This window comes from Epinephelus moara, chromosome 23, assembly GCF_006386435.1.
Source record: "Epinephelus moara isolate mb chromosome 23, YSFRI_EMoa_1.0, whole genome shotgun sequence".
NCBI lineage: Eukaryota > Metazoa > Chordata > Actinopteri > Perciformes > Serranidae > Epinephelus > Epinephelus moara.
Genome location: NC_065528.1, coordinates 5517998 through 5531461, shown reverse-complemented (window position 1 = coordinate 5531461; position 13464 = coordinate 5517998). Strand labels below are relative to the sequence as shown.

Below are 13464 nucleotides of genomic sequence, written 5' to 3'. Positions count from 1 at the left end.
CTTTCCCTGTTCCTTATTTTTAATAAACCAAACACTGAGCTTCCCAATAGTGTGGTCTTTGTTTGTGGAAATGTGCTAATGCAGTATTTGAGAATGATAACCTTACATATTTTTGTTGTTGTAGTCTGGGATTAATAGAGTCTTACCTAACCGTAGTAAACTAACACTAATCCTCAAATATTAGCACATTTTACTTTAAAAAACAACATAAAGATGTAACTGTTTATGGCGTGCTACACATATATTATAAATCAATGTAGTTATTGTCAGCTACTTACCAAAAATCAGAGTTCTGTCTCTCAGTATTATGTATTTAAATGGCCCGCCAGTAACTTCCGGGAACTATCCGAGGTCTACATGAGTCACGTGACGTACAAGCATTTTGGATTTCCGTTGTCTCTGTTATATTCTACGGCACTGCTGCAATCTAGAGTTTGACCACTGATGTCACTGTTTTCAACGGTTTTCAACCCATTTTACACACTGGCCCTTTAAAAAACTTAAATTAACAATCTCAAGTCTCTGCGGGACTCATGCAGGACGAGTGGGACATTACACAGAGCAGCATACAGCAGTTTGACCGCATTCAAATCACGAATAACAACTTTTAAGAACATACACCAGCAGAGAGCAACACAATTACGACTAACCTCTGGCCATGTTAGAAAAGGCTTTGACCGAAAGCGCACTTATTAATACTTTAGCTGTAAAATAAAATGACCCGGCTGCCATCAGTCACAAAAGCATAACGTACAAAACAATTGCTATCTGCTAACAATAGCTTATGTGATGGTAGCAATTTATCAGAGGGATGCTAACATTAGCTTCAAGGCTGTCCACTCGAGGTATGAAAATGAATTAATATATCGTTCACATGCGTTATCTGGGACACTTACCTCAAACAGCATTTGGTTGACATGTCCTTTGTGGTTGTTTCATACATCCTCCTTGAAAATCATGTGCCCATGAGAGCACATCTTTCACGTGCATGACTCATGACATGCACACTACGAACCTGACTGGACGGACACTAGCGTGAATCCCAACTATTTGTCATTCTTGGCCGGTTGGTCGTTATGGGCGGGACGAAGCAAAGTGGAAATAGGCGCCAACTTTGAAATCTGAATCTGCCTAGTCTGAAGTCTGAAGCATGAAGTGAATTAAGTGCGTTTCTAATGAAAATAAAAACATTATATAATATATATAAGGCTGCAACATGTGTAAATTTGAAAAAAGTTAAGGGGTTTGAACATACTATGTATATATATATATATATATATATATATATCCCAATATCTCCAAATCTACAGGCATTTCATTGTTTGAAAGTCAAAACCTGTCAGAATACAGAATACTTTTTGTAAAATTGCATTATTTAAAGTGCACATTCCATAAAATAATATTTTAAATTTTCTTTCTACAGTAATGTACAGTTAAAAAATATATAATCACTTTAACCACGCATGCTAAATAACCTGCAATTTTGTGGAAATAATCACAGATTTCTGTAATTTTATATACATTTCTTCATTACAATTATTAGAAAAGATCTGTAAAATGACATCACATATGTAAAATTACATTTGAATATGAAAAAGACATGTTAAGTTGCCTCTAAAAACATAATAATAATGTAATCTTATTATGGTTAATATTTTGTAATTTTAAGGGTAAATGTTTAAATTACTGTTAATCTACAGTTATTGTCTTATTGAAAATGGTGATAAACCTGTAAAAAAAAACAAAAAAAAAAACATTTTATACAAAATTACAGTGGAATGTATACCATATAAATGGTAAAAATTTAAATTACTCCCAATATCTGTAAATATACATGCATTTTATTGTTTAAAAAAGCAAAAATTTGTAAGAATACAGAATGCTTTCTGTAAAATTACATTATTTCAAGTGCACTTTTTGTAAAATAATATACTTTAAGTTGTCTTTATACAGTAATGTACAGTAAATTACTTTTGTGTTTGTACAAATACTACTCATTACCTCTAATACTACTCATTACCTCTAAAAAAAACCCCATAAAATCACCTTAACCACACATGCTTAATGACCTGCAATTTTATGGAAAACACTACAGATTTCTGTAATTTTACGTACATTTCTTCATTATCAAGAAAGATCTGTAAAAATATATCACATTTTATGTAAAATTACATTTGAATATGAAAGAAATATGTTAATTTACCTTTAAAAAACATAGTAATAATGTAATATTATATTATTAGTAATTACATGTAATTCTAAAGGTAAATATTTAAATTACTGCTAGTATCTGTTAATTTACAGTCAATACATTGTCTTATGGAAAATGGTGGTAAACCTGTAAAAACATACAGAAAATTGTATGTAAAATTACAGTTAAATATGTACAAATACAATAAATTGTCATTAAAAAACATAATATTAATGTAATCTTAAATTATGGTTAATTAACTGTAATTTTAAAATTCATTGTTCATTGTTTTATTGGAAAACAGGAAAAATCTGTAAAAAATTACAGAATATTTCCTGTAGAATTACATTTTTTTCTTACAGTGTGCCTTGATATAAACCAGTTTATTAAAAACGGAAGAAAATACAATAAAATAAAGAGAAAATAAATAAAACATGGGAAACATATTAAAAATGGAATAAAATACAATAAAATAAAGAGAAAATAAGTAAAACATGTTTGAGGGATAAAAGATAAAAATGAGTTAGCTAAAAGCCTTCCGAAAGAGGTGCGTTTTAAGCTCTTTTTAAAAAATGCCCACACAGGTTGCCTGTCTTATACACATGGGCAGGGCATTCCACAGTTTTGGCGGAATGTTTTAGGTGACCTATTGGTAGTCTATGAGCAATGTTCTCTAGTCATGCAATAATTGTGCTGATTCACTCATCCTCCTTTTGTTGTTCCTGGAACTTTTCCCAGGCAACTGACATTATGTATCTTATGTCAGACATACCTTGTCATGCCTGTGGAGGACTGGCATGCTGTTTACCTTCTCTGCACAATAGGTTGTAGTCGAACACATCCAGCTCGAGTTTCCACCAACTACGTCTGCCAGTGGGGTTGTTATCAACTGGTGCTTTTCTCAGGCTCAAGAAAAGCTTATGATCTGTGTTCACTGTGAATAGGCTGCCAGAGAGGAAGTGTTTAAAATGCCTCCCCGACCAAACAACTGCCCAGAGCTCATGGTCAAAGGTAGACCATTTTCTTTCAGGAGGCCTAGGTGTGTGGCTCATATAGGCAATAACACGTTCTTTGTTGTCTTGACGTTGAGCCAGCAAAGAGCCAATGCCATCCTGTGAAGCATCAGTGTACAGCAAGAATGGCTGTATGAAGATCGGATTTGTCATGATCGGTGGGTGAGTGAGAGCGTCTAGGCTATCCATTCACCTTTTCAGTGCTCCTTGCATCTGTTTGGAGTCCATGGTTGGAGACCACGTGTCCGAGGAAGGTCACTTGAGTTTGAGCTATCTGGCACTTTCTGGCACACCTCTTCCAGAGTCTTTAGTTGGTCTGAAAAAGACCAGCTGAACACAAGGACATCATCTAGGTGAATCAAACAGTCCTTCCAGTGCAGGCCACGTAGCACCAGCTTCATCAACTGTTGTAATGTTGGTGGGGCGTTGATCAATCCCATGGGCATAACCTTGAAGTGGTAGAAAGCACTGCCAGTGATGAATGCTGTTTTCTCCTTGTCCTGTGGCTGAAGCTCAACCTGCCAATATCCACTTAATAAGTCCATCGTGCGGAGCCAGCATGCACCTGCTGTAAAGAGCATCTGCAGGGCGTGGCAGGGGGTATCAGTCTTTGATGGTGATTGCATTCAGCTTTTGGTAATCTATGCAGAATCTGTAGCTGCCATCTTTTTTTCTCAAGAGAACGACAGGGGAAGACCAGGGACTGCAGCTTTCCTCAGTGAGGTCCTGGGCAAGGAGCTGCTGGACCCGTCTATCTCTTCTCTGATGTTTGGTGAGGTTCTGTATGCGCTCTGTTTGATGGGGCAAGCATCTGCTGTGTTTATGCTGTGTTGTACAATGTTAGTGCGTCCATAGTCTTGGTCATGAGCACTAGAAACATCACTGTAAGTCAGCAGCAAAGCTTCAAGCTTTTGCCTCTATTCGACAGAAAGTGCTACCTGACTGAGATTAACATAAGATAAGATATACTTTATTGATCCCCAGCGGGGAAATTCAAGTATCACAGCAGCACAAGACAAAATCAAAAGGACAGAATATGATTAATGATAATAGATAAATAAAAGATAAAATAAAATTGCTACATCAGATGAATAAAGTGACTAAAAATGGCAGACAAAGTGTTGAATGGAATAAAGTGACAGGTGGCAGATAAAGTGTCTTTATTGGACAAATGCAAGATAGGTCTGTTCAGAGCTAGATGTAGCTAAGCCAAACCGCTGTTGTACAGTCTGATGGCGGTGGGCACAAAAACATCTGGAAATTTCTGTTGAGTGGCTTCCTTTAGCTTCCACTATGGAATAGTTGTCCTCATTATCACCTAGTGGGTGAAAGTCTCATAGCCCAGTTTCACTTGGGACGTGGAGGTCAGTAGTAGCTGGGTTCATTACTCTGACGTAAGTGAGCCCTGTGCAGGTGAATGGAAATTTACCAGGAGCAGGTGAGGGATAGAAGCAGACTGTTACATTGAGGATACATTGTACACCTTTTGACATGGTACTTGTGGTCGCCAGCAAGTATATGTAATTTTCTGTCTTTGCTTTTAGTAACAATAGCAGTAATATTCTTTAGCATCAAAGGTGTTGTTACCCTGTTGTTGTTTTTTGTTTTATTTGTGATCCAGTGCCAGAGGAAGTGGTCGTAGTGCTGCAGCCATAGCTGAAGACTATCATGAAGGCCAGAGCTTGTACAAGAAGGGAGTTCAGTGTCATCTTCCTCTTTCTGGCTGTGGCTGCCTTAATCTTTGGGCTACGTAACATGGAGGTCCTGGAGGTGAGAACCCTTAAAAAGTAACTAAACCCTAAAACCATTTTTTCAGCTGATAATCATTGTTTCTGGTTGTATAGTTACTGACTGATCCTGCTCAAAATCTTGACAGTTTAGTGCAAACTGTTGAAAATCTACATTTTATTTTAAAAATGTGGTATGGAGTGCCCTCTACAGCTTGAAACCTGGTTACTACATTTGAATTTACATTACATTACATTGGAGGCGAATTATTCTTTTTTGAAGCGAATGACGTCACTAACCGTCCACGCTAAAGCCTGCCCTCCTCCCTTTACTCCTCCCCTTACTATAAAGCCATTCTGTCCACGAGGGAGGGAGGGAGGGTAGGATGGATGGATGAATGCGGTGGGCTGCTGCGCGGTGAGCCCAGGCTCCCAGAGAGGGAGAAATAGAACCAAGTAGGATAAAATAAGTCAAAGCGTGGAGAAGGGGACCGGCTGAGCTCCGGCCGCCTTCCCTTCTGCCCGTGTGACACAGTTAGGGGCGGTTTTCCAAGCCACCATCGGCACAATGGATATAAGCTCCACTGTCGGCAGGGTGAAAAAAAGTCTAAGTATGAAGATGGGGAGAAGGGTGAACAGGGGGAAAGAGGCCGAGCTGGAGCCGCCTTCCCTTCTGCCCGTGTGACACAGTTAGGGGGTTTTTTCCAAGCCACCATCGGCACAATGAAAATAAGTCTAAGTGTGGAGGATAGGAACCGGGTAAAGATGCCGGTTTGTTTAGTTAATTTGCTTTTAGTGCATTTGTTTGATGCATTTTTGTCACCATCTCTCTCTTGACCCCCCAGCAGTTTCAGCATAAAATACACTCCACCACCAACGTCACGAACATTTCCACTGACCCAGATGTGAATCACAGCTTCTGCACCTTCCAGCCACTCTCCGGTGAGGACGCTCTGGAGGAACGCCTCCTACTAGACTCCATTGCTTGGCCTGAAACTCCACTTTTGCCAGCTCCTGTTTCCCTGGAGCAGACCAGTGATCCAGCTCACAGCACCTTCACCATTCTCCCAAGGAGGGGAGGAGGACAGTGGCATGTAGGGGATCAGCTAGAGGTCATGATAACAATGTCTGACTTCCATGGTCGTCCCAAGAAGTATGGGGGGGACTTCTTACTTGCCCGACTCCACAACCTGAAGCTTGTTGCAGGTGTAGCTGGGCAAGTGGTGGATCATCTCAATGGGAGCTACTCTGCTGTGTTCTCTTTACCCTGGGAAGGAGACGCGCAGGTTAAGGTGATGCTAAAGCCTGTCATGTTAAATGTGGTTGTATTGATGGTGTTTTCTATCTGTCTTCTAAATGATTGGTCACTAAGCTCTGCCCACCCTATTTACTGTTGCTTTGCCTGTTAACTTTCACGTCTTGCACAGCACATGTGCCATTTTTAATGATGACAGTGGCAGATTTAGCAACCTAATTTTAGAGACAATGATACATTTTCATTTTAGAAAAAAGCTATGGCTGGTTGCACAAAGCAGCTCAAGTAAAGGTTTTCCTGTAAATCTGAGTTAAGGTTTCCTGAAAATAAAATCTATGGCATCCAGAGAAGAATGTCCCACGACAGGGAGAACCCGATGGACACCCTTTTTGATGAGCAATTCATTTTGCACTATGATTTGTCTCAACACCTGGAGTTGGATCACTAGATTTTCCGAGGCTGCGCCCTTCCAGCCCATTTACAATAATGATTGCTCTGCGGTTTTATGCAATGCCAATCAGTTATTGGGGAGATATTTCATGTACACAAGTCAAACTTGTGCTGCGTCATTCACTGGGTTTCAAACGCCCTCACCAGTCTGTTGAACACGGTGGTGAAGTTCCTGCCCAAATGTTGCAATATCCTCCCACATTCATTGCTTCATGTTTGCTGTTATTTTTGAATCAAATTTACTCGTCAATATGTTTTTTGTTTTATTGAATTTCTCTCTAAGTATATTTTTTTTTCTTCCTCTAACCAATCTGGTTTTCATGTCTCCTTATCCTCTGCTATTTGTTTTACAATCAGGTCAACTTTGTAAGAGGATACTTAGGTGTGACAACAGATAGCCTAGGCTATCATATGTGCACGTTCAAGTAAACAAATGGTGTCCACGGAAACAGTAGAATTTTACTGCTTTAAAATCTCTTTCAGTACAGTAAATAACTGTCTTTCCTTGACTAAGTGCAACACCCTTAAGTAATTCTACCAGTCCACGCTCCATATTTTGGTCTGGACAGGGACTTGAACAGGCAACCCTCCGGTTCCCAACCCACATCCCTATGGACTGAGCTACTGCTACTCTTATGAACTGTAGATAGCTAGCTAATTAAGTTAGCTCAGTAGCTCTATGAGTTAGATGAAGACAGTGACTCATGGAGCTGAGATTTTGTTGTTACCAGTGGACTTGTTTTAAAACACAAGCCTGTAAAGGGAGTTTTTAAATGAGCACCTAACAGCTACATACATGATATTGGACTGAAAGACGGAAGCTAAAGCTGCATGACAAACAGTCAACATAAAGACAGAGCATTGTTTTGGTATTGTAATGTAGAGCGAGTTAGTCCTACTGTCACAGAAATGATAGAAAAAATAAGACCAAATTGATATTTCATCCCAACATAATTCTGGTTGGCTGATATCTATGGTGCATATAATGCTGTCTTACATAACTAGCGGGGCTGGGGTCATAGCAACCAGAAGGCTCCCACATATTGGTGAAATACTACACAGTATGTATGCTTGTCGTTAAGGTGACAAAATAATGTAGTATGAGATAGTCATTAGCGTTATGTGTTTTTGGTTTTGGGAAGGCTAAAAAGACAGCCCTCTCTAACATTAAATGCAGAATAGCTATCTCTCTTAATACAGCCTAACGCACACTACTTTAACTTATGGAATAATCCAAAGCTTGACAGATAGTGATGTCAGATTTGTGAGAGAGGCCTTTTTTAAATGAATCTCAAAGAGGAACCAGTTAACTTGTTTCACAAGTGGAAATTAATGCAAAATCCTGCTAATGGTGCATACGTAGTTGTGCATTAGAGCCTGCTTAACTTCTGATTTAAAGAACCTCTCTGAGAATAAAGTTAAGCCCTGTATTCTGCACACACCGGTGAGTCGCGACTCTGCAACAGACTTGTTCAGTGAGCTACTTAGCATGAAGCATGAACCTCCTGAGTCGAAGAGCTAAGACCACGTGAGCCAGAGTATAGCATTGATCTGTTGGAACTCTTGGTCAGAAGTGGCAGTAACTGTTCGTTTGTGTTAGGAAGAATGGCTGTCCACGTGCAAACAATATGACAAAGACCATAGGCTATCATACCATATTAATGCTGATTGTCAGTGTTTGCTGTTAAATCATGGCAGTAGACCAACTTTCACAAAATGTATCACTTTTGACTCATATTACCAAGCCTGCTTGAACAAAAGGGAAGTTCATTGTTCCTTTTATCACTTTTTTTTCTTGTTTACATTGTGGCATTAAAAAGAGTTGTTTATTTGTTAGACTGAGAAAGCTAAGAGAGGTTGTCAGTCAGAGGTGGTTGTGTCCAGAGTGAGTTTGGGGGAGGGGTTTAGTGAATGAAAACCATTTTCCAGAGACTGTCATCTGAAGATCAGTCTTGTTTATGTAGATACAAATCTTTTAGATGTGTCAAAGTATGGAGCTTTAAGCGGTATCCACTTAATTTGTCTTTGTTGATATGACTGAACGCAATTGGACGTAGTGAAAAGTCTGGTTCTCTATCCAATCAGGTGATGCTGGTTCACCCTAATGAGGCTATCACAGTGCTGAACAGGATAAACAGAGAACAGCCCGATAGGGTTTTCTTCAAGAGCCTCTTCCGCTCAGGCTCACTCTCTGAAACTACCATCTGTGACATCTGCCTACGTCCAACCCAGCAGCCGCTGTGCAACTTCACTGACCGTCTTACAGGCAACCCTTGGTTCTGCTACAAGCCAAAGAACCTGAGCTGTAATGCCAGGATCAACCACTTCACAGGAGGAGTCAACTACATAATTAAGGGAAATGAGACGAAGCTCTTTCAAAGGTGAGGGAGCAGAAAGACAGGACTAACATTTTATGTGACTTCTAATACAGTACATCAAGTGTATATGTCCTTTATGGGTGTTTCAGAAGTTTAACTCCTGGCAAGACTGAACCCAAACATATTACTAACTACAACTATTTTTTGCTACTTGGAGGAAGTACAAAAAGCTATTGACATACTATCACCTTATAAAATTGATATGATAAACGTGTTAGCAAACAGTTCCCTGTCAACATCCAGCCCATGTGGAGCAACATTAGCATTCCTTTGGAGGTGGTATAATGTCAAATGTGAGTCCAATATTCATTTTCTTTTTAGCTCTACTTTGGTCTCCACTAACTCCTGAGGGGAAATCTGATTTAGCTTCAAGATGCTCTTCTATTTTCAGCCAGCTGCAAGCTTTGTCTGTCTTTTAAAAGAAGGTTTTGCCCAAGTGGTTGATCAGAGGCAGCGCTGTGTACACGCACATCATGCGCTGTGTGTAGAGTATCGGGTACTGGAGGGGGCACCAAAACAGCTATGGATCATCAATCATAATCAGAAGTATGAACTATTTAATTTAAGTGAACTACAATAGGCACAATTAGACCATTGTAAGTAATATGATATATATAATTGCTTGAAATGATAAAGTGAATCATGCGTCAGGGTCATGCAGCTCTTGCTCTAAGTGACAACTTGCACATCACACATGCTCACTGAATCCATTGTTTACATAAACATATTGATTAGTGCAGCTTTAATTAAGAGTAGATTTTTAGCAGCTTTGCTGTTTTCACTTGATAAAATGAAATAAAATAATATTTCAGATTTTTGACCTCCTGTCTTGTTTTTATGTTGTTAATGTCATAGTGTGTGTAAAATACTGAATATTCAAAACACTGATGTTTTATTGTGTGTGCTTTTCTTCAGTCGTGTCAACTTGAGAGTTGAAATTCGGGCTTCAGGACCTCCCAGTGTCACTGTGTTGCCAAAAAAGAAAGGTAAAGCATGATTTCTCCTACTGCCATCACTGCCTGTAATAATAATAATAATAATAATAATAATGATTAAAGCTGCAAGCAGCGATGAATGGGCCCTCGCACCTCTGCACAACTCGGGGTGGCTGGCAGGACGCTGGCTGACGTGACAGTTCATTTCTGTGAAAGTCGGTCACCACATGCAAGAGTGAGATGGCATATCCTTCATGTTGTACCACTTCCTCAGTCCACATTAGGGCACTATAGAATGCACTAATAATACATCATGTCTTTGCACATCAAATATAGACCACAGTGTAAATTTCAGGTAAATCAAAAGATAAGTGTCTGAAAAGACATATTTCCTGTTGCCACTAAGTGGCGTTATGACTATCATGGAAAATTGTCATATACATGTGTTCAGGGCAGGACTATTATGAATCATGTTAAGTTTGGTGCAGATCGGACCATTTACTTCAAAGTAATAGCAATTTCGTGATTCATGGCAAGAAATCAAAATTCAGTGCTCTGCAGAGGGGTAGATCTTGTAGTATTTTTCATCACAAAGTAGTCAAGCTCGCACAAACCAAGTTTGAAGGCAATCTGGCTAAATCTGTAGGAGTTTGTTAAAATATAAAATATAGTTAACGCCAAAAATGACCACAAATTCAAAATGACTGATGTCCTTTTGGGTATGAACCATGGGTTCAGAGGCTTCTTTGTGTGTCGCGGTGCAATACATGTGTACCAATTTTTGTGCACTATGGTGAAACATGCTGCGGGGGCTGTTCTTTAAAGGGTGTGGCCAAGCCATTTTGCCACAACCATTGACGAAACTCATATCACATGTCCAGGTCTAGACTATTACAGAGCGTGTGAAGTTTCAGGCAGATTGAACGAAGTACACTGCCAATTTTTGTGTTTTGGCGAAACATTAACCTTCGCCCTGCCCTCGTGGCAACGCTGTTTGATGAAAACTCAACAGTCTTATGGCTTTTTTGAGGTCCACCACAATTTGAGGTGGATCTGGTCAACTTTGTAGGAGATGTACGTCAAAGTATAAAACATGTGATTTCCTGTTACCAGTCGGGGGCCCTATAACTATTATTAATCATTGAGATGTAGATGTGTTCAGGGCGGACTGTCATCAATCCTGTGAAGTTTGGGGAAGATTGGACCATGTATGCTGGAGTAATAAACTACTTCTTGTTTTGTGGCAAAACACCTAAGTTTGACGCCTTGCCACTGTCACACGGACTGACAAAAAACTCAAGCCTGTAATAACTTTTCATGGTTGAGTGCTTTCGATTGGACAGACCAACTTTTGAAGTTGATCGGATAAAATCTCTAGGACTAGTTCGTTTAAGTGCGACCCCTGGAAATGGCCAAAAATGCACCAAAGTTGCACAGTAAATTAATAATGGCCGACTTCCTGTTGGGTTTAGAGTATGGCTCCAAGAGGCTTTTTTGTACGTCTTGGGAAGTAACGTGCCGACCAATTTTCATGCATGTAGGTGAAAGCAGCTTTGTTTCGTCAAAATTTTGTAGGGGGCACTACTGGGCCATTTTTTGGCACCCATGTGACCCTTTTACCGGTTCTCATATATGTGTAAAGTTTCATGACTTTTGAAGTATGTTAAGCCCCCCAAAAAGGCAATTCATTCAGAGGAATAAGAAGAAGAAGAATTCCTTGCACTGTGTGGTGCTCGGGCCCAAACAACAACTCAAAACCGAATGTGCTACAGACAATAAAAGTCCAACAGGCAGAAAAACAGATTTATTTGTAAACAGCTTACCACTATCATCTGGGTGTATACAGCTGTAGAAAGCTGTATTCAGCCCAGTTTGAGAGCACTGGGAACATGGATCTGAGCACCAGGCTTAAAGTCATGATAGTCATTTAGCTTAAAAGCTCACAATGTGTTCCCTCATCAAAGTGTGGAGAGAGCATTTGCTATTTGCATGCACCAGTGTACAATATGCATCAACTGTACAACCTTCTCTAGGATTAGATTAATTTTAACTTAAGCCACTGTTATTAGCAGCTAGCAGCTACACGTTTTAACATTTAAAAAAAAAAGGTCTTCACATGTTCTTGTTTGCAGCATCATTGTTTCTTGCAGTTTCAAAGACCAATAAGTGAGGTCTGTGGATGTAGGTCTAATAATGTTTTTATGATTGTCAAAACATTGTGGACTGTAGTACTGGAAGTGAAAATATTTTGTTTGGGGGATTTATTGGAATTGAAAACCCAGACTAGATTTTGGGGTTTCTGGAGAGGCAGTGCTTTCTCTGGTTTTTTCCCTTCATTTGAACTATTAATACACTTGTAGGAGCCAATATTGAGTTTAAGATAGTTAAGATTTTTGTTGTAGGTTTATGGCGTGCTTTTATACTTTTGTTACTGCCATTATTACTTGTTCTGTTAAGGTAAACTCTTGAATGGCCTTAGTTTTGTGTTAAACATCCAGTTTCCCATTATTTCATAGGGCCTGAATTATGCACTGTGTATGCACACCATGGTATATAGGAGAGCAGGTTTGAGGTCAGAGCGTGTGTTAGCAGTGGTGCTAGGTTTGTTGTAAAAAAGGTTTTTTGACCGTTATGATACCGTTATGCTATTGTTATGGGATGTATATTAACCGTCATCTATATTGTGAACACCCAAGGAATATTTTCATGTGTTGGATCTGAGAGAAGCTTGGATGTATGTGGATGGAAATATAACCTGGATGAAAAGCAACGTGGAAAATAAATGTGCAAAACGACGACCTGACTCTTTTTGTGACTTTGTGAGTAAGGAATAGAAACGGTACATGCATCCTAATAACTTTGAGTGGCTTTGAAGTTAAGTTTTAAGTTGGCCACTACAACACTTTATCTGTTGTGGTGTTTTGCTATTTGTTGGCTCATACTTTGCATTTTGCTTTTGGATAGGTGTTCTTGAGATCAGTGCTGTGTTTTATGATGCTCTATACCTCTTGAGCAGTAACTTAAAACTACTGGCTCACCACCTGACGAAAATTTTGTTTGGCACTGACCTAAATGGCACCCCAAGCAGTCAAGGGGAGGGAGAAACCTTGGTTTTGGTCTTTTCATGGAATATGGTCATTAAAATAAACCCACCCATATCCTTTGACTTCCTCTTAGATCAACCACAGTTGAAAAGCAGCATTGTGACATCTGGACCCTCTGGCTATTACTACCAGGGTGCATGGCGATCATTAAATGGCCCCACAGTTCGCCAATTCAACATCTCTGACATCAGTCCGTGTCTGAAAGGCAAGGTGGTCCACATGTTTGGAGACTCCACTGTCAGGCAGTTTTTTGAATATCTCAACGCAGTACTACCAGGTAGCTGATTAAGCCACAGGATTTCTGGCAACAATTTGATTTTGTTCAAACTACAGCTTAATCTGTCCCTCTGTCATACTTATAGATCTTAAGGAGTTTGACCTGCACAGCCCGAAGAGAGCTGGACCTTACAT

At 39.6% G+C, this 13464-nt stretch overlaps 1 protein-coding gene across 1 annotated transcript in view; it reads left to right on the top strand.

Moving 5' to 3' along the window:
- LOC126385252 (NXPE family member 3-like) overlaps positions 1-13462 on the top strand; it is a gene marked incomplete at its 3' end in the record, with an annotated part of 35932 nt that extends 22470 nt beyond the window's left edge. The window contains exons 2-8 of the mRNA XM_050036863.1: positions 3886-3976; positions 4826-4974; positions 5777-6223; positions 8722-9017; positions 9930-10000; positions 13127-13330; positions 13416-13462. Coding sequence (XP_049892820.1) covers positions 4873-4974; positions 5777-6223; positions 8722-9017; positions 9930-10000; positions 13127-13330; positions 13416-13462 — 1167 coding nt within the window. The remainder of the gene's footprint in view (positions 1-3885; positions 3977-4825; positions 4975-5776; positions 6224-8721; positions 9018-9929; positions 10001-13126; positions 13331-13415) is intronic.
- Positions 13463-13464: the final 2 nt, after the last annotated feature.